The 23,409-nt window shown below is 42.6% G+C and overlaps 1 protein-coding gene across 6 annotated transcripts in view; it reads right to left on the reverse strand.

The window, feature by feature from the left end:
• Ide (insulin degrading enzyme) overlaps positions 1–23,409 on the reverse strand; it is a 118,135-nt gene that overhangs the window by 20,302 nt on the left and 74,424 nt on the right. For 5 of the 6 annotated variants that reach the window (XM_021631282.2, XM_060388820.1, XM_060388818.1 and 2 more), the window contains 7 exons: positions 22,127–22,207; positions 19,789–19,892; positions 11,820–11,922; positions 9,099–9,221; positions 6,689–6,771; positions 2,835–2,979; positions 234–344 (listed from right to left, as the gene is read on the reverse strand). In XM_021631282.2, the coding sequence (XP_021486957.1) occupies positions 234–344; positions 2,835–2,979; positions 6,689–6,771; positions 9,099–9,221; positions 11,820–11,922; positions 19,789–19,892; positions 22,127–22,207 (750 nt within the window). Of the gene's footprint in view, positions 1–233; positions 345–2,213; positions 2,359–2,834; positions 2,980–6,688; positions 6,772–9,098; positions 9,222–11,819; positions 11,923–19,788; positions 19,893–22,126; positions 22,208–23,409 lie in introns of all 6 variants that reach the window. The other variant, XM_021631284.2, reaches the window with a different exon arrangement.

Below are 23,409 nucleotides of genomic sequence, written 5' to 3' on the forward strand. Positions count from 1 at the left end.
CAGAGATGGCTTAGTGGTTAAGAGGACTGGTCGCTTTTCCAGGGTTCGATTCCCAGCACCCACATGGCAGCTCACAACTATCCGTAACTCCTGTTCCTGGGAATCTGACACCCTCACACAGACATGTATAAAGGCAAAACATCAATGCACAAAACAAAAATAAATAATTAAAAAATATGGTAATATAACTGAATTAATAAAAAGTATGGAAACATCCTATATATAAGACTTACCGCCTCTTTGATAATTTCAAATCTTTTGTTATCAATCTCAAAAGTGGCCATTTTTTCGGTAATCTTCTTTAGCAAAATTGGCTGTTTGTCATTGTAACCTTTCACTGAGAGCTAAAAAAAAAGTTGAGGGTATTAAAACTCTTTAAAAGCATTCAGTAACTATATCTTAAGCTTGATTCTAAAAACACTTTCAAAAATCCCAATACTAGGTATATTAAGTAGAAAAGAAAACAAGAAACTCAATAAGCTTAATAATCGTCTTTATATTAAACAACATCCTTCCCCAAATAAAGTCAACAGTAGGTAAACTCACCTGATGCTAAACTACAGTGGCACCTACCATATGGTGGCAATCATGTTCTCACTACATCAAACTCAATTACAGAATGAGTTTCAAGTTTTATCTTTTTCTTTTTGGTGTTGGAGACAGAACTCCAGGGTCATGCTAAGTATATGCTCCACCATGGAGCAACACCCGGGGCTCCTGAATTTTATCTTCAGAATATCTAATGAATAGCAGAACTAATACTTTTATGAACGAAGTAAAAAGGAAAAAAATCTCAGGGGACTGTTACCTAGCTGTTGGACACATTCCAAAGTGGTTTAGAAATAGTTAAATGATCAGCTCTGGCGGGCTGTAACTGGGAAAGAGCAAGTCCCATGTCTTAGGCCAGTCTGGCCTACTCAGCCCGTTCCAGGCTAGCCACACTGTCTGTGTGCCGAGACCCTGTTTCAATTCCCTGCCTCCTCTAAGGGGGGAAAATCAACTTTGGAAAAATCAGGAAGCCCTAATTTTACATTTCATAGCCTAACACTGCTCTGATTCAGGGTTATTCAGCAAGGAACCACAATCCTCACTACCTAACTACCTGCTTATTTGTGAGTTCTGCTTATTTGTGATGTTCTAAATGCCAGTGGCAAATAAATCTGTAGGGAAAATATACTGTACATACTATGAGGGTTTCGCCTTAGAATCATTTACTTTAACAGCCTTGGAGAGCCTCGCATTCAGAAGGCAAGGAAGGGCGAAGGCTGCGATTGCGTCTCTGAGCGCAGCACCTGGGACAACACAGGATGTGCTGCAAGAACTACCCTGTGAGGAATGACAGGCGAGAGCCACAGCTGGGGCAAGGGCCCTGGGCCACAGAAAGCACACTGAATGCCATATGAACCGCTACAACTATCAGAATTCTAACGCGCTGCTAAAGGCCACCGGGGAAAACTTTTACTTCAATACTTGTAGCTAATTTTGGTCTCTAAGTCTCAATCTGCAGAGTCTGAGAATGGCTAGACTATATGAATTCTTACACATTAAACAATAGCTACCTGAAAATAATTTTGGTCAAAAGAAAAAGAAACACTACTGCAAAATAAATGCCATTTTAAAACTTTGTGTGTGAAATTTTGGGACATGCTCTCATCTCAGTTGTTACTAAACTTGTGCTTTTAAGACCCATGAGGATGAATGTGTGCCACTAAATGGATAATTTGAAGGTGAGATACCATCAAGGGTAGGATGTAGGTATGACGCATGTAAGACAGTTAATGAAACATGCCACAAAATAAACTGCCAGGTGGCTCTGAACACAGGAACTCACTACTACTGTCCATAGAACTAAAAGATGCTTATGTATTAGTAAAATTTAAGCACCGCAGTAATAACAAGTAGCTTTTACTCAAAACTAGAAAAGGACTCAAACACATGAGCAGACAAACATGCTTTTAAGATTAGTATGTTAAACATCTCAAAAAGAACATGCACATACGTGTAGCACACATACATGTGCACAAGGTGCACTGAGTTTCCCCAGTCATTTATTAGCGGGCTAATGCTAATTGGAGGCTTTCAGTCACATGAAAGGTGCAGGGAAGAAAACCATCAGCCTTCCTGCCGAAGGATGCAGACGTTAAGAGTCGGCCCAAGCTCGAGAGAAAGCCTCAGCAGCGTGGTGCCTTCTCTCTGGTTGGCACTTTACTTACAAGTATTGCATTCATCCCTGACGCAATGGCATAGCTCAAGCCTGACAGGCGTGCTGCATATGTATACTCTTTCAAATCATCCTTCAGTAACCTGATAAACAGGTATGTCATGTTGCAATGGAGAGGATCGGCATAAAGGTAGCGACTAACGAAAAGAAAAACAAAACAGATGCTCTGATACCTCACGCGGTGACGTGGCAGTGGGGAGACGTGACAAGAGTATGGATATGCAGCCTCGTGGTCTGACATCTACGGGACAGGCTAGGCCAGCCTCACGGTTTACAAAGAGATGACTTCATTCTGTTTTTCTGAAGCTCAAGATTTCAGATACAGAATGGGTGAGGGCTAAACCTAGATCGGGCACAATTTTGTTCGAGGAGAAAAATGTGACATTCTGATGAAAGATGTTAAAAAAAAAATCGAGGAAACTCTGCATACTATGAATGGTACACAGTGGAATGTTAGGATAAAAGATCACTTAATTAAATAAAGAGAAAATATGATACGCCAGAAAGATTTTTTTTTAAAGAAATTAAACTCATACCCACAGTTAAAAGTGCTTCCATCAAATCAATATAAAAAATGTTGATGAGTGGAAGGCTCTAAGGCATGGGTACTTACATACATCCCATAGATGGTATTTTGGAGGTCATAGCTCAGGCCTGCTAGCTCTGCTGCATATGCATACTCGTTGAGTGAGTCTTTGAGGAGCTCAAGGTACAAATAGGCCATGTTACAGTGCAAGGGGTCCACATAAGCAAATGGGCTGGAAGAAAATGTTGACAATAAAAGAGCTGATTTATTACTTTCTGCTGTGCTGTGGCCTCTTCAGACGGGTCAAGAAACTGAATATTAGTTTATATAATTTCCTGAGGACACAGTTGAATTTTTTAATCTGCTTCTTTTTGTCACGAGGAGAAAAAGGGTCTAAGAAAGAGGATACCAGAAGTATGCTATGGGTGTGCGCTGACGGCAGTGGAGAGAGAAGTAATCATGTCAGGTAGTGTAGGAGAACGGACAGGTCAGGAAGGAAGGGCAGGGGAGAGTATGAGAAGGTAAACTGCACAGCTGTCCTTCAGCTGCTGGGAGGGAAGAGGCGTGGCTGGCTGAGCTGATCCAGCATCCGCATGTCTCTCTTCAAACAAGCTACACTCTTGGGAGTACAGAAATATGAGACTGGAAAACCTGTGGGCTCTAACTGTATGTCCGTAAAAGAGAAAGACGGAAACAAAGTGTGACGTTGTTAGCAGTAGAGCACTGCTGGAGCATGAAGTTTATCATATAACTGCAGCTAGACTTAGAAAAAAACACAACAGGAAAATACTTATGTGGGAGTGTAGGAAAAGAGAAGAGATGAATAACAGCATATAACAACCAAACAGAACGAGATACCAACTTTCCATCTCTCAGGCAGGAAACTATTTCCCTCAGGGTACCTGGGTTGGCAGAAGAAGAGCTTGGGGTTCAAATAAAAGTAAAACAACCTTCTTGCTTACTAGAAAACACTGCTCACCCTTATCAGCACCAAGGAAAGAGCCATGAATTCAACATTACGTGTGATTACATGCTTCTCAGCGCCTACAGGGCTCCTCTCTAGGCGCTAAGAGCAGATGAGGAATAACTCAATCAAAATCCCTGAGTGCTCTGGGCTTATAGTTAACTGAAAGGCACAGTAATAAGCTTAAATCTGAAACACCAGGTGCTGGAAGGGTTATGGGAAAAAGGAGTGAAAAATGGAGGGCAGGGGAAGCAGGGATCTAAAATCAATCCATTAGATGGTTAATCAGGCCATGGTGATAACAGGGCCAGCTGGGCCTGCCCCTGACGAGACCAGGGAGACAAGCCACCGGGAGATCTGGCAGGTGGACAGTAGCACTTTCCAGACTACCGCCCCAGACCTATGGAATGTGCTTTATTCTGTTTGGAGCACAGTAACCTCACGCACTGCATCACACATTGGTGTGTGGATGGTAACGACAACTATTTTATCCAAGCTAGTAATAAAGCAAAACTACAGAAAAAGGCTTAGGCGCTAGGAAAATTAAAACCAAAGAGAAAAACCATCATCTACTACATATGTTTATCTATCTGCGCATACATTTATTGTCTATTATATGGCATGCATAGACGATTCCTAGGTCAACTTGTGGTAGTCGGTTCTATCCTACCATGTGAGTCCCAGGGGCTGAACTCAGGTTGTCAGGCTTGGTGACAACACCTTTACCTGCTGAGACATCTCTCTGATCTTTATTTTCTTACAGCACTGTATGCAATGACAAATCCTCTTTAGGCAGCTTTAAACTTAAGGTGTTGTTCTTACACACACACACACACACACACACACAGAGAGAGAGAGAGAAAGAGAGAAAAAGAGAGAGAGAGAAAACATCAAAACAAAAGTAGGGCCATGACAAAGTCAGCTCATGGGCAACTGGAGTTTCATTAGGCTGAAAGTCAGGAGGGTCAGGGTCAGGGGTTCAATGCCATATGGCTCAAGCTGAGAAGAGAGAAACACAAGTGTTCTAAAATACCAGGTCATATAACTGTGTGCTGGAGCACTAGAGGAGGCCTAAAACTTAACTTTTAAGAGATGTCATGATTTCCACTGGAATATATAAATTTTGGCTCAAATGCATTATACATATGGTTCACAGGACCTTAAACTGACTAAGTATACATAACTTAATCGTATTTCTGAAAAGGTGAAAAGGACATAAACAACACACATACAATTTCCTTCTCTCTCTCTCTCTCATTTTTCAAGGTTTCTAGGTTTCTCTGTGTAGCCCTGGCTGTCCTGGCCATCGATTTGCAGATCGGGCTAGCCTCAAACTGAGAGCTCTCTGCCTCCTGGAGTGCTGGGACTAAAGGCATGGGCCACCACACCCTGCTTATAATTTCTATTCAAATGTATGATAAAACCAACACTGATTCTTTAGGAAAAAAATAGATCAGGAGAGGGATATGAATCTTTGCTCAACAGCTCAGAGGAAGAACTTTAGTTTCTCAAAAGGTGCTGTAAAGAAATTAACACCCATAAACACAATCCCAGCAACCAAAAGAGAAATGGGGACAAGCTACATAGACTACTGACCCTGTCCCTCCTGTAATCTCAGCCCTTGGAAGGCTAAGGCAGGGCGATCATCATGAATCTGAGACCAGTATAGGGGCTTCAAGTTGAGTTCCAGGGCAGTTTGGCTAAGGTGAGACCTTGTCTCAAAAAACTAAACTAGGAGCCCAAAAAATGGGTCAGAGATTAAGGACTCCCTGCTGCTCTTCCAGAGGACCCAAGTTCAGTTCCCAGCATCTATGCCACAAGGCTTACAACGACTCATAACTGCAGAGGTTTCAACACCTCTCTGGCCTCCAGGGGAACCTACACACACGTGTATAAAGACATACACACATACATATAAATAAACAAAGAAAATCTTATAAATACCAAACCAAACATACCTATGTTCACTCCCCACTACCCAAGAAATTTAAAAAAAGGTTAGGAAACATGTACATCTAATAATTTGGAACACTATGCATCTCTCTATAATCTTAACATATTTGTTTGTGAAACATTAATTTCCTATTTAGAGATTTTCTTTTCCAAAACATTTAAAGTATCTCTTTAACTTCAGGTCTTGTCATTTGAATACTGTAAAACTCAAAGAAGTTTATCACACTGAACACTGTTTCATGACGAATTCATTTTTGAAAAACCACTGAATTTTAGAAATGTGAAATTACAGTGGGAGCCAGGGGCGGTGGCGAACATCTGGGCCCCAACGTTGGGGCTCAGGCCGGGGAAGAGCCTGCGCTCCCTGACACTGTTCTGAGTGCTCCGAGGTGTAGCTGTTTACAGCCACTGACATCTCACCATGAAATGCACACACGTCCGAAAACCGCAGGCTGGCAATCCCAGTTCAAGGCCTTTATTGAGGTTATAAGCTCCCCTGAAGGTTTGCCTAGCACGTGAAGATCCTTCCCTGAGTTCAATTTCATAATTGTTAGAAGGCTCCATGCACGGCCCTCTCTAAAAGGCCACGAGGAACCCTAGCTCCCTCTTCTCTGCGTGTGTAAACACATTCATGTGTTTGTGTACAAACACACACATGCACAGATCCTGGGCACATATACAAGCACACACAGACACCCAGGCACGCACGTACATCCCTGGGCAAGTTTTAAGAACTGGAAAAAAATGAACCAACAAAAACATTTCAATTATTACCTCTTTTGTTAATAAATCTCCAGATTTCCAAATCCTGATGTTAAGAAGACCTTCTACTAAGAGCTAACATGATCACTCTAGCAAAGGTATACTCATTAATGCAAGGTTCTCAGCACTTCTTCACAGCCCTTTCTTCCCTAGGAGACATCTAATCCTTATTATTTCAAGAAATGGATGCTTAAGAACAGAAAACTCAACAAAAATGTAATTACTGGTTTTCTAAGTTGTATGGCTAAATTCAGCTACATACCTGAAAAATTCAAAGTTGAGACAAGCTTTCGGCAAGAAAAATTTATCGTCTTGTTTGAACCACAGCTTACTCATGGCTGTATCCTGAGACAGAGAAAAACACTTTGGTTAAGGAAACAGAGATCCGTTCCATAGAGGTATCCACTCAGAGCACTCTTCAAGGTGAGGGGCAAAGGACCCTGTTCTGGGGAACGTGCTCCACAACCTGGGAGCACCCAGGTCAGCAGCGGAACAGAGAGAAGACTGCCAGCCCCTGCGACAGAGGGGAGCCAACCCTCTCCATCCCCTCATTAGAGACATGGAGGCATGGTGTAGGAGACAGACGGGAGACATCAGTAGCCACTATTCTGGCATCATCTTCCTGGACACTGGGAGCCCAGGAGACACAGGACACCTTCTGGAGCAATGTGTCAGCCAGCCTCTAGGACACTGGTTCTCAATTTATGGGCTGTGACCCCTTTGGAGGCGGGGGCATCACATATCAGATACTTACATTATGATTCATAACCGTATCAAAATTATAGTTATGAGGTAGCCATGAAATAATTTTATGGTTGGGGTCACCACAACACAAGGAGCTGTATGAATATTGAGGACCACTTCTCCAGTGTGATCTACAACTCTTGTAGGCTGGGATTCGCACCCTCATAGGCCTGCTCTAGTCAGAGTTAGGCTGCCTAGCTAACACCAAATGACAGACTCAATGGTATCCCCCAAGATTCATTTGTAAGACTCTGCCTCCCATCCTGGTCACTCACTTTCAACCCTTTCAGTCATTTGGGATAGACAGCTACCAAGCCAGACAGATCTATGGAGTTCAGGAGTCTGCATGCTGAGGGCCTAAGCCTGTTAATAACCACAAAACTGAACCCAGGGAGGAATCCTCCAGCCTAGTTTAGCCTTCCAAAGAGCTTTAAAAGCCCAGACTACACCTGACTTGAACCAGAACTGCTGAGCCATGTCACTTCCAGAAGTCTGTCCCTCAGAAGTGTATCTTTGTGGTTTTAACTGACTTTTAAAAAGATGTTTGTAGTTTTCAAGCTGCTAAGTTTTTAGAATAATTTGTCATGCTGCCGTGGAGATGAACGATCTAATAACACCTTAACTTACTTCACTCATTCTATACCAGGAATGCTCCCAAGTGTTCATTTTAAACTCTGAAATTCTGTTAAGAGGTATAAATGGGTTCATGTGCCTACCGCTTACCTCTGACAAAACATTTAGAACAGCCCAGCCAGGCACAGAGTCCAAATGCAAAGCCAGCATTTGGACTGCTAGGGGGCGCTGATGAGGCTAGTCTCCGCTACACTGGGTGCAAGGCCAGCCTGAGCTCTGTGGTTAAGACCCGTCTCAGAACACAAGGACCAGGGACATAGCTTAGCAGCAGAGTTCTTGCCTAGCATGTGCAAGGCCCTGGATTCAAGCTGCAGAACTGTGCAAATGGACAGGTAAAGAGCAGGAGTGCAGTGCAACAGCAGAATGTGTGCCTGACTCAGAGCACAGCCCTGGGTCCAGTCTCCAGCACCTCCACCCAAACAGAGGCAATAGAAGTTTCTCCTTTGCTTAACGTAATAATTCAGTACAGCTGTCTTAGAAGAAAAGCAGGTGCCTCACTAATAACCTGGTTGCTTAGGACAAACTAAATTTCAAGCTCCTAATCGAGTCTTATCAACTTCATCTGGATGCTAGATCGTTTGAAGATAAAAACCACGGAAGGCAGCGTCTACAGTCATGAGCTGCAGTTTGTAAGTTTAGAACCTGGAATATGCTGCAACTTTTCTACACACTTTATCCGAGGTGTGAAGTAATTATCTGGAAAAAAAATTATGAAAGGGGGTCTCAGTCACCCTGCCCAGACTCAACTCCAGGAGGTCCACGAAACCATTGTGCTATAATTAGAACCCTTAGATCTAGGGCAGTACATCCAACAGCTTCCCTTGGACAGGCTTTCTCCTGGGCTTCAGGCTGGCTCCTCTCACCACCTTGTGTGATGCGGCACAACCCTGCTTCTTTACCAAGCCTTCCACGGATAGGCACGAGAGCCTGGCACCTTTCAACAGGCTCACAGCTAGAGCCCTGACTTTTACTTTTCTGCAACAAAGCAATTCTCTAGGGTCTATGTTGTATAATAGTTTTGTTTGTGGTTGCATTTTTAACTTCATAGTATTTCTTGTATTCTTTCACAGCATTTCTATCATCTCTTAGGGTGTGACAAATCCTAAATGAACAAAATTCCAATCACAAGAAATTATCTCTATTTCTCCATGTAATAAGTCTGACGTACAGAACAATAGATTCAGGGGCTGAGGCAAGAGGATCCCTTGACCCTCTGAGGCAAGAGTTGGGTAACATAAGACACACCTCCCCATCATGAATAAACAATCAAACAAACCACAGATTTAACACATTACCTTAATAAGAGCAGGGTATGGTGTTGCATCTTTTTCTAATGACAAAATCTCAAAATTTGTAGGAATAAATTCATTCTTTGTTGGGAGTTTAAATTTCCCATTCAACTCGGCATTTTGCCACTTCTAGATGAATGAGAAAATACACATATATAAAATTACTGACATAACTCAGGAGTTAGACATACAAACCCTGGTTTGATCTACAACACCACAGTGCAAATCAAGGACCAGTGTTATCTGAGCATAGTGGTCCACACCAGTAATCCCAGTGCTGGGGAAGCAGAGGCAGGAGGGTGCCCAGTTAGATACCAGCCTGGCTGACTTCTCAGCTAGCCAGGGCTAGATAATGAGAACCCCTCTCAAAACAACAAACAAACAAACAAAAGAAGACTTTGCTCAATCTGTAAGCAAAGCAGAAGAAACATTCTCCCATCATACATAAAGGGGCTACCGGCAGAATCTGCTGATGGATTTCCTTCTATTCATTCATTCATTCATTCATTTATCTATTTATTTATTTATTTTTACTGTTTTATGTGCATTAATATGAAGGTGTCAGGTCCCTTGGAATTGAGGTTACAGACAGTTGTGAGCTGCCACGTGGGTGCTGGAAATTGAACCTGGGTCCTTTGGAAGAACAGACAGTGCTCTTAACCACTGACCCATCTCTCCAGCCCCTACTGAAGGATTTTCATGCAACTTCAGTTTACCTTTCTGGTTCAAAGAGATTTTACATCTACTTCCCCTCTCTCTCCTTTCTGCAGCTTCTAATCAGCTGCTTAAAGAAAAACCTGAGTTCCTGGAACACAGAGAATCTGATGGGTCCATATCTACTCTAGCTCTTTAAACACTAACCATCTACAAAGGACTATTTAAGCCCATACTTTCAGTTCTGCTGTTGCCTCCATTTATGGCCCAAACGCCGGGCTAATGGGGCTTCTTTCACTTCAGTACTTTTAGTTTGTCCACTTATTTGTTCATTTTGTGTGCCGCTGCACCCAGCCCATGATCCCTGCGTGGAGGTCAGAGGACAGCCTGCAGGAATCAATGCTCTGGGTTCTGGGGATTGAACCTGAGTCTTGGTAGCAGGTGCCTTTACCCACTGAGCACCCTCACCATCCATCACTTTAGTGCTAAAGCCCTAGCCTTCCTTCCAGAAGACATGCAAACTGCTAGGTAAGCCAATAATTCAAGACAAGGACATGAACTGGTTCCAGCAGCTAAGTGGGACAGAAAACAGGCCTTTGGTTGTTGAACCCTTTTTACCGGCTGTTAAAGGGCCAGGCTCACAGCTAAATGACTTTTTATCATTAAAAACCCCAAAGGGCAAGCAAGGGCCAATAATTCTGGATTCAGTCATTTGTTACCTTGCTGACATGTCACAGCTTTGCAGGCGCTGCAGTTCGATTTCTGTGTCCACACTTAAGGTCTTTTGGCATGGGGACAGTAGAGCATTGACCAGAGTTTTTAAGCTAGAAAGGCTGCTCTAAGACCAGGGAACACGCAGCAGATCCTCTCACTGCTGAACTTCCAGACAAACTTAAGAACTCTCCAGGACAAGGCTGTTATGGTCATTTGATAAACGGGAGGTTCTCCTTGCTTTCAGGTTATTTCAGCCCAGCACTGACTGAAGAAAGATTACATTTTCTTTGGTTTAGGAATATGGATTTAGTCATACCCTGGAGGGCATCCCAATGTCAGAGATCCCTAAGCATCAGTGACTTTTTTTTTCCTTTCTTCACTGATCACACCAGGCTGGGCAGACACTTGAGCTCCATCCCCGGAACCCGAGGAGTAGGTAAAAGGAGAGAAAGGACCACACAAAGTTCTCCTCAGACCTCTATATACAATGCATACACAATAAATAAAAATTAAAAAAAAATTCTTTTCTTGTCATTGAAAAAAATAGTTTGGTCTGGAGAGATGGCTAAGCAGTTATGTGCACTGGCTGCTCTTCCAGAAGATTCAGCACCTACATGACAGCTCACAACTGTCTGTAACTCCAGTTCCTGGGGGTCTGGAAACCTCACACATACATGCATGCAAGGCAGAACACCAAAGCACATGAAATAAAAATTAAATTTAAAAAAAAGAAGAAGAAAAGTTCATTACTTGTCAGGTTTCCTGGTACTTTTGAGTAATAGACCCAAACTCAAGGGTCCACAGCCAACAAGGCAAGAAAGAAATAGATTCTAGGTAGCTTAGCAATGCCTCAACCACTGACAAATGTGGTAAAATGCAGTCTAAACACAACTGGTTGGAAATAAGTCACAATTCTCTCATGTTGACAAAAAGAGTAATCAGACAATGAGGGCAACATATAATGCTACCAAAAGGCAAAACCAGTGTGAATTCTGGCCAGGACCGCAGCAGCAGGCCAGCTTTGCAGCCTGCCTCTGTCTCCCATGTCTCCTACTTCCTGGTCTCCTGCCTTCCTGGTGCCACGCAGTCTGTGTTCATCACACTTCAGAGCTTAGATGCATGAAGCTGGGGTCTTCGTTGCAGCCCTAGGTAGTCTGATAAACACATGGGAAGGTGCCAGAGCACATCACTTCATGTAAAACTCCACCCTCAGGCTCCCTAGCTCCTCTTCTACTTTTCCCAGGACTGTGAGGACAATGTTGGACCACCACTCTCCACACTCGGGGACCTACATTGAAGAATTGAGGGAACTCATGGTTCCTCAGAGCTCAGACTTATTCACAAGAGACGTAAGCCTACCTGAATGACTTCCTCTGGTATAGCTTCTTGCGTATACTGGGTTCCATACCACTGCTCTGTGCGGTCAGTTTTCCCTTCAAATGATTTGGAAACTATTGCCACCCTAGAGACAGATGGAAAGAGCAAACAGAAACAAGCCTGTAGACTCATGAAACATGTATATATAGACCCTGACCCATAAAAATGTAGATAATGTCCAAGAATGGGTTGGGCCTTGCCCTGGTTTGCTTTCTGTTGCTGTAGTAAACACCAGAACCAAAAGCACACTGGGAAAGAAAGGGCTTATTTCATCTTACAGGTCAGTTCTTCATTGAGGGACATCAGGGCAGGAACTGGGGCATAGAAATGGAAGCAGAACCATGGAGGAATGTTGCTTACAAGCTTGCGCCTCCTGGCTCTCTCAGCTTGCTTTTTAAACACAGCTCGGAACTACTGCTCAGTGGGCCAGACACTCACACACATCAACGTTAGTCAAGAAGATGGCCCACCACCCTGACTATAGGCCAAGCTGATAGAGGCATTTTCTCAGCGGCGGTTCCCTTTCCTCAGATGACAAAAACTACCACCTCAGGCCTCTGAAAACCCAATCAGCAGGCGACACAAACCCAAGCACAGGCTTCTGGGCACAGCCCCACTATCCTTTGTTCACAGCCCATTGTTCTTAGTGTGAAAAGACTGCTGCAGGACAGATTCATCTAGGTATGCTACTGACTTAAGGTTTTTGTTTGTTTTGTTTTTTGAGACAGGGTTTCTCTGTGTAATAGCCTCAGCTGACCTGAACTCATTTTGCAGACCAGGCTGGCCTGGAACTCACAGAGATCTGCCTGCCTCTGCCTCCCAAGTGCTGGGATTAAAAGTGTGTGCTGCAGCCACCACCACCCAGCCACCATTGACTAATTTAAAAGAACAGCCAGGGAAAAATAAGAAGAGGGAACAGGGATGTGGCACCTGTTTGTAATCCCAGCTGAGGTGGAAGCACCATGAGTTGGGAGTGGCAGCCAGAGCTACACAGTTAGAACCTGTCTCAAGAAAAATAACAGCAACAAAACCAAAGTTGTTAAGAAAGTCTTTACAACAGTCTTTACAAAAGACTATTTCTTCCCAAGACAGCTCAGGCTCAGAGTTAAGAGTAATGGCTAAGAACGTGGGTCTATGTTGTGATCATATAGACTTCAAATGTGGGGGGGAGTGTGACTTAGTGTGGAACACATGCCTAACAGGCATGAAGCTGTGGGTTCAATCCTTTGCACAGAATTAAAAGTTCAAGGCTCTCCCTTCCCCCCACGAACCTGTACTAACTTGTTAGGTTTCTGCTCTGTGGGTTTTTTTGTTTGTTTGCTTTCTTATTTTTTGTTTTTCCCTGTATAGACCCAGCTGTCCTGGAACCCACTCTGTACCAAGCTACCTTGAACTCACAGAGATCTGCCTTTGTCTCCCAAGTGTTGGGACTAAAGGCATGCACCACCACTGGTTGGCTCTCTTAGCGTTCTTTTCCTATCAAAAACTAACAACAAATTTATCTACTCCACGCACACTGGTCTTCCTGCTGCTAGGGAAGAAGAGAACAAGGAGAAATGACCATCTTCTGGCCTATTAAGAGCTATCTTTGATGAGATACCAGAAACTACTTAGAAGAGAATACAAATGGGAATAGTCAAGCAATTTGATGTTTTAATGTCCTCTATAGTCTTGGGCATCGGGTGCTTGGTCCCTAGTTGGGAGACCTATTTAGGTAGGTGTAGGAAGTGTGACCTTGCTGGAGGAAGTGGGTTTAGAAATGCTAAAAGACTCATGGCATTTCTAGTTTGCCCTCTCCTCCATTCTTGTGGTTCATGATGTGAGCTCTCCACTTCCTGTTCCTACTGCCATGCCAGCTGCTTGCTGCCATGATGGTCCCTTATGCTTCTGGAACCATAAGCCAAATAAACTCTTCCTTCTGTAAGTTGCCCTGGCCATGGCACTCTGGCACAACAAAGGAAAAGTAACTATTACAAGGAAGGAAGGCAAGGACAAATGCGCAAAGACAAAGACTATTTTAAGTGTCACTGGGTTGAAGATGTAGGTCAATAGTAGAGCACTTGCCTACCATGAGAGATGCTGTGGGTTTGACCTCAACACCAGGAGGAAAAAGGAGAGAAGAGCAACAAAAGCCTTTTATCAGCAAATTCTGTAAGCTCTTTCTGAGGAGCAATGTCAGAGACACTTCTGTCTCACCTGTCTCTTATCTCTCTAAATTGAAATCATTACATTTCCACCAGCATACTCAGCCCCACCCTGGGATGAAGCCTGTTTTGAGCCTTTTAAGTTGAGAAGTTCAACTCGATTGGCTGGGTTAGCACGAAGTCAGTCAGTTCTGCTTCTCTCTTACAGACCAACTCAAATAAGTAGGTCTAGGACAGCACTTACTTGCTGCCCTCTCAGGTATTCTTCTGGAGCCTCTGAATGTTGCCCTCACAGCTGCATGCCCAGTGCTGCCACCAAAACACCCTCTACTCAGCATCTTCCCTTTCAGAGTCTCCATTTCTTCTTCTACTTTCATATATCATGTGTGTGTGTTGGGGGACATGTTTAAATGTGGCAATCTGAAGTTGATGTTGGGAATTGTCCTCAATGTTCTTCTACTTTATTCACTGAGGCAGGGTCTCTCAATCAAACCCAGAGCTCACCAATACTGTTAGCCTCCCGGGCCAGATTGCCTGGGGATTCACTGCCTCTGTCTTCCAAGGCTGGAAGACAAGTGGGCTGCCATGGCCACCTGTCACTTACATATAGGCTCTAGCAAACCAGGCCATTTTTCCAGCTGCAGAACCATGATCTCCATCCCAAACTCCTTGGTGGACTTCCCAAACAGCAATGGCTAACTGTCTGAATTACCTTCTATTTTTTATTCATTCTGAAGAACAACTGTGCTTGATCTCATCAACTTTCTTTGAGGCAGACACCAATCAGTTCCACTTCCCACCTGCCAATCTGGACTGCCTACCTATCACCGATCACTACCAATTCCAGAAGACAAGCTAAACAAGAAGAAACATATTCCACAAAAACACAAGAATCAGAGTTTAGGAGACGAAAGAGTTCTGTTACACTGTCCACAAGGAAATGGTGTATGCTGACAATTCTCATACCCTAAGAACCTGTAAGGTATCTCAAGCAGGTGGAGGCATGTGCTGCACAAGCCTGAATTGATCCCTGGGACCCATGAGGAAGTAGGATAACTGACTCCATAAAGTTGTCCTCTGATCTACATAAGCACTCCAGGGTAAGCACATGCCCACCCCCAATGATGGGTTAGAGAATGGGAGAATCAGGTGGGAAGGGGGAGAGGAGATGGGACTCAAGGAAGGGAACAAGGGGAGAGACAGCTAGAATTCAAGAGCATTTGAAGAGCAATATGGAAAGCTAGTGCAGTGAAAACTTCCTACAATATTTGAAGGTAATCCTAATAAAGTCTCCAAATGATGAGGGAGACTGAAACCATCCTGGCCATTTTGTCACTAAACAAAGCTTCTAGTGCTGGGTTTCATCCGATTAAATTGTTGTCCAAAAGGGTCCCATGGAAATCCCCAAACAATGCAGGCTGTTGCCAAGACAGTAGATTGCTCTCCATAAACAGTCAGCAAGGCCCCATTGCTGAAGACAACATGGAGAGATAGAGCTGGTGCCTACATGCACCATCACTTCCGCAGTCTAGTATCTACAACATGGAAATGTACTCTGCAGGCCATCAAAAGAGAAAAGTAAACATCAACCCAACCATAAAGTGTTTGATCTGCAATCTATCCAACCTGTAAAATATGCTAGGGCAATGGTGGCACAAACCTTGTGGTAGTAACCCAACTGACGTCTGATTTGATTGGCCCAAGAATCCATACCTGACACTACTTGGGTGACCAAGAACCAGAGTCTAGATAACCCAGAGACGGACGTAGTGCAAAACTAAATACTACTGACCTCTTAAAAATATTTAAAAAAGAGTGACAATAAAATGTCCCTAATGACATTCTGCTATACTCACAGATTGGCACCTTATTCAGCCATTAGAGAGACTTCCTTCTACAGCAGATGGGAACAGATATAAAGATCCACAGCAGACTCCTGACTGTGTAAATGAGAGGGTCTCTGATTCTAGTGGCTTCTCTTGGAGCTCTTTTATTTCTATTTTAATAAAGGGGGCAGGGAGTAGGCTAGAATTGCAGGCTGACTGCATTCCATATTCAGGCAAAACCACGTTCAGGAAGCTGGTTGGGACCCACCTGGAAACAAAAGGTTTCCTAACTACAGCTATTAAAGGACATTACGGTTTCCAGGGAGTGACTTCTCATAGACTTTTGCAAACAATGCCTGAGAGAAAAAGAAGACAACAATTGAAGAATGGAAGGGGCTCCATATGTAACTGTGAGGAGTAAGTTACTCTACAGGCATAAGCCTAGCAAGTAGAAGCCTGCATGTGTGTGGTAGATACTCTGACTCATGTTCTTTGAAACCTTGCCAAAGTCACAGTGAAGACATGAATTAGCTAATCATTTTGCCTTTCCAGGCTTCAGTTTCACTATTGTTTTTTTCAAAGGAGAATCAAATTAGATTTAACTCTATTCTCCCACGAGTAGAACTCTACAATTTCACAACAAATTAGATTTTTTTGTTTATTTCTGGTGCTGGGATTAAACCCAGGGCCCTGCACATGCTAAGTACATGTATTACCACTAAGCCTCAACCTCATCCCCTAAAAAGTGCAAACCAAACTAACACTTTATTGAATTAAAAAAACAACAAGGAATAACAGCAAAAAACAAGTGCTAAAGAAACCCAGGCTTTATAAAAAGTGCTAAAGTGTGTGTGTGTGTCTGTCTGTCTGTCTTCTTAAACACCCGATGCCTCACTCTAGCCCCAAATATGTTTCTTAAACTAAGAAGGAATCAAGCAAGGAAGAAGAAAAATGAGGCTAAAAGCTTGAGGAAAATGTAGGCAACTTTTCTTGAATTCTGTAAAGATAAACACAGTTCCTATCTACAGGAAACTCATACTAAGGAGAATGCATGGCTTAAGGCAAACTGCTAACTAATCCTGTTAGGAGACGACGCTCTCTTACTATCTCTGGAAAACTCCACAGACCTCTAGACTGTGCAGCTGCACTGAAACAGAAAAGCTGATGCCCAGCCTAAGTGGTCAGTGCTGATGCTGTCACATCTCCAGGCACTGGCCACACATGTCTGTACACAAGGAAGCAACAAACCCCATGGCCACTGCTCATCCTCTTTTGGAAAGGCTGGAGGATATGAAAAGAGGCAGAAGACTAGACACGGGCAAATACTTGTGTGTTTAAAAAGAGAAAAGAATGGAACCTGGAAACAATAAACCAGTGGGATAAGCATGGACTACTGACAGAATTTCAGTCAACAGTTAGGCCAAGAAACAGACGAGAAGACAGGCCCTGAGAGCATTTATCATGAGTAACAACTCCCAAATTAATAGACTAATATTTGAGATTTAAACTAGGTACACAGCAAAGATGTTCCTGCCACACTGTGATGGAATATGATAAACACACCAACTGATAGGCATAAGGTGGTGAGTAATGATGAAGAAGTAGAAACATGGACCAGCAAATAGTATCAACATTGAAAGGGGATTTATCTACCTTAATACTGAAAGAGTTCCCTGTCATTAGAGGAATTTAGACTGAGGATGGAAATTACTTAGGTGATACATCGTAAGAGCAGCACACTGATGGGCCACATTAAATAACTCTCACTTTCTCTGCATTCTGAGGGTTTTCTTTCCTGGTTGTAATGTTAAACTTGTTTCAATGGGATTTAAAGAGTCATTGTACCTTTGGGCAATATAGTTCTTGCCTGGCAGCTGGCAAGATTATCCCAGGCTGTTCTGCACTTCCTTAGTGACTTGCCCAAGTGACAGTGACAGCAATCACAGAATCTACAGGAAAAACACTTTTCTGTTCCTGAGGGAATGGGAGATTCTGAGACTGATTGCTAAAGATCTCAAATTTAGAAACGTGCGATTTAATCTAAAGTAAAGCACAGGCTCCAACACATTCACTCCTAAAAATGTTGGTGCTGACTTTACACAGCAAAGATTACTATTCAATCACAATTTTTTCCTGTGTGTGTGTGTGTATGCCATGTATGTATGCTACATTGTGCATACAACTGTCCAACTTTTGTGGAGTTGGTTTTTTTTTTCTTCCACCATAATGTGTGTTCTAGGACCAAATTCAGGTCGCCAGGCTTGCATGACAAACATGCTTACTTGCTGATGCATTTTGGGGTCCCGTATATTCTTTTAATCGTTTGCTTTTTGAAATGGGGTCTTGCTATTTAGCCCAGGCTGACCTCAGACTTTCTACTGCATCTAGATGTTTTTGTAATTTCTGTGTGGAGGTCTTATTTACTTTTGACTAAATTCCTAAGTATCTTACGTTTTGTTGTGTTCATAAATACTCTAACTTCCCCATTTTCTGTGTTGCTATGTACAGAAGGGCAGCTGAGTCTGGGAGACTGACCTCACAGCCTGCACCTCTGCTGTATCATTTACAGCATCTGGATCGTCCACTCTACCTCATCCCATGTAGGAATGAGCAACTTCAGTTACATTAGTATTTAATTGTCAACTTTCTCTATTATTTGCTGACAAGAAAGGAAAGTTCCTGACTTTTCCAATCTTTAGTCTTTAAGTAAAATTATCAGCTGCTGAAGGTACTGCTGTCAGAGGAGAGTGATGAGCCCACGGAGCTTGGCTTCTTTAACGTCTAGTTTTGAGTAAGATTTTCCATATTCTAATCAGATATTGAGCAATTAGGGATTAGACAACTATGGAACACTGGCTGAGACCGCCTGGGAGCCAGCGTGGTGCGCACCTGTATTCCCAGTACCTGGGAGGAGGAGTTCAGGGTTATCCTCAGCTACAGTGAGGTGAGGTCCAGCCTGGACTATGTGAGACTGTCTCAAACAAACAAAGACTGGCATTGGTTGTGCACACCTGTAATTCTGGCTCTTAGGAGGCAGAGGTGGGAGGATCCAGCCAGCTTTGAAGCCAGCCTGATTTTTATAGCAATTTACAGTACAGCCAGGGCTGTAAAGTGAGAGCGCCTCCTTTAGAAAACAAAACAGTGCTGGAAAGATGGCCCAGTTAAGAGCACTTGCTCCTCCAGAGGGCCTAAATTCAGTTCCCAGCACCCCACTGGGTGACTCACACCCACCTGTGACTTCTAAGGGCACCCAAACACATGTGGCAGGTACCACATCAAGACAGGTATAAATTAAATCAAAGTAAATCTTAAAAACAAAGAAACTGGACACAAAATGTACTGTAATTTGTTTTGACTGGATACATAAAAAACAGAGATTTTAATTTCTGTGTGATCTCATAATTTATTTTCATCAGGAAAGATTTCTAAACTTTGACACTTGATAAACTTTTAAACCAAGAATTAATGAATTATATTAGCACTTACCGAAGTTTGATAATGAGCTGTACTAATCTGAAAATATTCTCCATTTCATCCCTAAACAAAATATTCAACTAAATCCCAGCTCCACGTGGACAGTGTCAGAGCTGTGGTGGGTAAGCGGACACCTGCTCATCCATGACTGTGGCCCCCTCACCTGGTGGAGAGGGAGACTCCTCCATTTACCTGCTTCGAGAATGTAAGAGTACAGGAGAGCTGAATGTAAAAGGTTCAAAGGCCTAGATGGGTGGTGCACACTTTTAGTCACGGCACTCTGAAAACAGAGGCACAGAGGCAAGCAACTGTGAGTTTAAGGCCAGTCTAGTCTACATAGTGAACTCCAGGCCACCCAAGGCTACACAGGGAGATCCTGTCTCAAAAGAAAATAAGCCCCCCCCCAAAAAAAAAAAGGTGTTGGTGTTTTGTTCACAATCATGAATTTTTAGATTCCAACCATGAGAAAAAATTAGTATGTAACAGTAAAATCTGCGGATAACTCACCGGACATTTTCTGGTCTGAGTTTATCAAGAACCATTTCTATCAAATCAGGTCTAAATTCTTCCAGTAAATATTCAGCTGTGAGCACTCCATCTAGGGGGTAATACTTTGAAACAGGAAAATACAAATAGTTAATATTTGAAGGCCACCAGAGTTTATGAATATAAGCAGATTTCTAATATATCAAGTTTATTTATTTATATGCCCTTTCCTGCCGTTAGCAAACATTCTGTGGCCCTGTTGCTCTCTTCCCTACTTATCACTATCTTTTGCAATGCTGGGGCTGAAGCAGGGCCTTGTGCACACGAGGCTGGTCCTTAAGTCTCATAAGCGATGATTCCAAGCACACTGTCAATCTTCACATACACTTAGACTGCTGAGACTAAAATAATTTGGTTTCGGTGGGGTGTGGAAGCAGGATCCTTTTCTGTAGCCCAGGCTACCCTAGGACTCAGTATCCTACCTCAGCCTCCTATGCGCCTCAGTTACTACACCTGGCTCTCATATTTTGTTTGAGGAAAAATACAATATTTCTGGTTAAAAAGTGATACTTGGCAATGAAGAAAAATTGACAATGAAATACTGACACAGAATTTTTAATATACAGTGCACACACTTTTATAAACTATTTTCTCTCAACTTTTGGTGAATGAAATCAAACATTAACAACACCTGTAGAAAGAAATACTCTGGCTCCTGTAAACTGTAGAAGTAATTTCTGAAATACTGAGGCAGATTGCTTCATTGTGAGAACTTTATTGAATAGCTTTTTAATTTTTCAGTATTGCTAGCTACTACTGCAGGTACTGAGGGCGAAGGGCAGAAGTCCCTGCTCTCCAGGGAACATGTATTCTAACTGGCACAACAAACAAATGGTGCCATATTAATGACAGGTCCTGTGAAGGAAGTAAGAGAGTCAGAAGCAGGGCCATTGTTTCAGTTTGGGATGCCATGGAAGGACTTCCTGAAAACCATCTATGATAAGGAGATGCAAACTCCACAGAGACACACGCCATTTATAGACAACAGCAAGTGCAAAGGCCCTACATGAACAACAAAAGGAACAGCCAGGCCTGATGGTGCAGCCAGGAGGCTGAGGCAGGAGAACTGCAGTTCAAGGCCTGCCAGAGCTACAAAGCGAGCTCACGACCAGAGCGACTCAGTGAGAGTGTTCAAGACAATAAAAACAAAAGTGGAAAAAAAAAGAGGGCATGAGACCTGGAGCCCTGCTATCCTGTGAGAGGGTATAGCAATCTCCATTGCTATGAAAGGGAGAGGAGGAGGATTAATGTGTGAATATTAGACAAAGCTAGCACAGCCGGAACACAACGGGAATGGAAAGGGAGGCTGGAGAGCCAGAGGGCACGGCCTCTCAGATTAACTCGGCCTCTCAGATTACCTCGTAGGCCAAGGACGGTCAGGATCTTACAACAATGCTAAGGGAAGACCATCAGGAGGATTTTAAACAGATAATAAAGGATCTGAATTTAGTGCTAGAACTCAGCGAGGAGCTGGAAGTAGAGCTGAGTTTTAGAGAGCTTGCCTAGCACGCATAAAACTTTACAGTTAATCTTAATACCACAAAATAAAATGAACAATTTTAATATGTATGCCTAAAACAAAACACAAACAAAAACATTGAAGCTAGAAAAGTAAACTATTGTGGAGACCATAATAGTAGCAAGAGTAAGAAATGACAGCTCAGACTAAAGCAGTAACAAGGGACATGGGGAAGGAGATGATATAAAATGTTCACAAGGAACACCTGACAGATGCTGAAGACTTGAAAGACGAAGCCAATCAGCAAAACCCCACTGTGGTGGTGTGAGTGAAAGTGGCCCACAGGAAGCAGCACTCTTAAGTGTGGCCAGGTTAGAGGAGTGTGCCACTGGGGTGGACTCTGAGGTCTCAAATGCTCACGGTAGGCCCAGTCTCTCTCTTCCTGCTACCTAAGGATCCGGATGTAGCACTTTCAGCTACTTTTCCAGCACTGTCTGGCTGTAGGTTTCCATACTTCCTGCCATGCTGATAATGGACTAAATCTCTGAACTATAAGCCAGCTCCAATTAAACGCTTTCTTTAATAAGAGTTGCCATGGTCATGGTGTCTCTTCACAACAATAAAACTCTAAGACACCTATGTGATGAAAATACCTCAGAAAGTAATTTTTACAATAAGGAGCAGTAGCATTCTATACATATCTTGTTGTCAAATGTTGCCCAGTGCTAAGATGTCTGAAGTTCTGAGTCCCAACCTTGCATCATTTGTGCAGTACTGACAGTAACATATGGAGGACCCAAAAGTCTCAACACACTACTGAGAACAGGAAAATCAACTCACATGCAACTTTCCAGCAATCTTTGATGTATAGCCTCGTGGTCTCTCTTTATCTTTAAACCTGAAAGCAACAGCATTCAAGTCCTAAAAGAGAAAGTTAAGCAATTAGACCTAAGTCAACTATTACTCAAAAACACATTTTTAGTGTTCTGTCTGAACTATAGGCTTTGTAATCCAATGTTATCATCATTACACTTATCAAAACCTAGCAATACTTGATTAGGAATGTATAAGACATGGAAAAATAAATTGAAACTTATCAAGATAGGCTTAAAGTAAGAAAAAAAACAAGTAAACAATTCTAATAGAAAGTACTGTCATAATTACCATAATATACTTTAAATTTTTGCCAAGTTTAACAGGATATTCCTTAGGCTGGGTATAAAGCTCAGTGCTAGGGTGTTTGCCTAACACATGAAGGTCCAGTGTTGGATGCTCAGCACCAGTGGGAAAAAAGTACCCAATCCAAAAATCCATGTCCAAATTTTGATAGGTCTTCATACATAAAATATTTCTTTAATCCCTTTTAAAAGAAGAGTTTTCAAATCTGAAAGATTTCTGGGTAGTGGTGGCGTACACCTTTAATCTCAGCACTTGGGAGGCAGAGGCAGATGGATCTCTGCGTTTGAGACCAGCCTAGTCTACAGAGTGAGTTCCAAGATAGCCTGTCTTGAAGGAAAAAAACAAAACACCCAACAACAACTAAAATGGAAAAAAATAAAAATAAACAAATAAAGTTTAAAAGACAAACATATTCTGTTTTATATATTAAAAAAAAAAAGCCAGCTGTGGTGGTCCAAGCCTTTAATCCCAACACGAGGGAGGATGAGGCAGGGAGAGACCTCTGTGGATTTCAGGCCAGCCAAGTTTACACAGCAAGATGTAAACTGCCTCAGAAAAACGGTCAGGGTAGGAGAGGCTTTTCTATGTATGCGGTAAAATCACTTCGAAGAACACAGCTATTATTATATATAAAACAATTCATTGTTTCTTTTACAATTTACTGTAAAGTTTTGTCACCAGATGTAAAACCAACAGATTTATGCAGCTTTGGAAGTGACACAAACCCTGACAGATGCTAGTTCTCCTCAGAGGGCACATGATACCTCAACCTTTAAATCGTGCCTCAATTAACAAATCAGACTACAACATCTAGCCTTTAATAATACAACTATGCATTGCAACATTTTAGACTTCAATTAGGTAGAAAATAGACGTTTAACTGGGCCTTAAAGTTAAATTAGTTCACATATATTTGTTTTTGAAAAATAGATGCCTTAAAAATT

Source organism: Meriones unguiculatus, chromosome 1, assembly GCF_030254825.1.
Source record: "Meriones unguiculatus strain TT.TT164.6M chromosome 1, Bangor_MerUng_6.1, whole genome shotgun sequence".
Taxonomy (NCBI): domain Eukaryota; kingdom Metazoa; phylum Chordata; class Mammalia; order Rodentia; family Muridae; genus Meriones; species Meriones unguiculatus.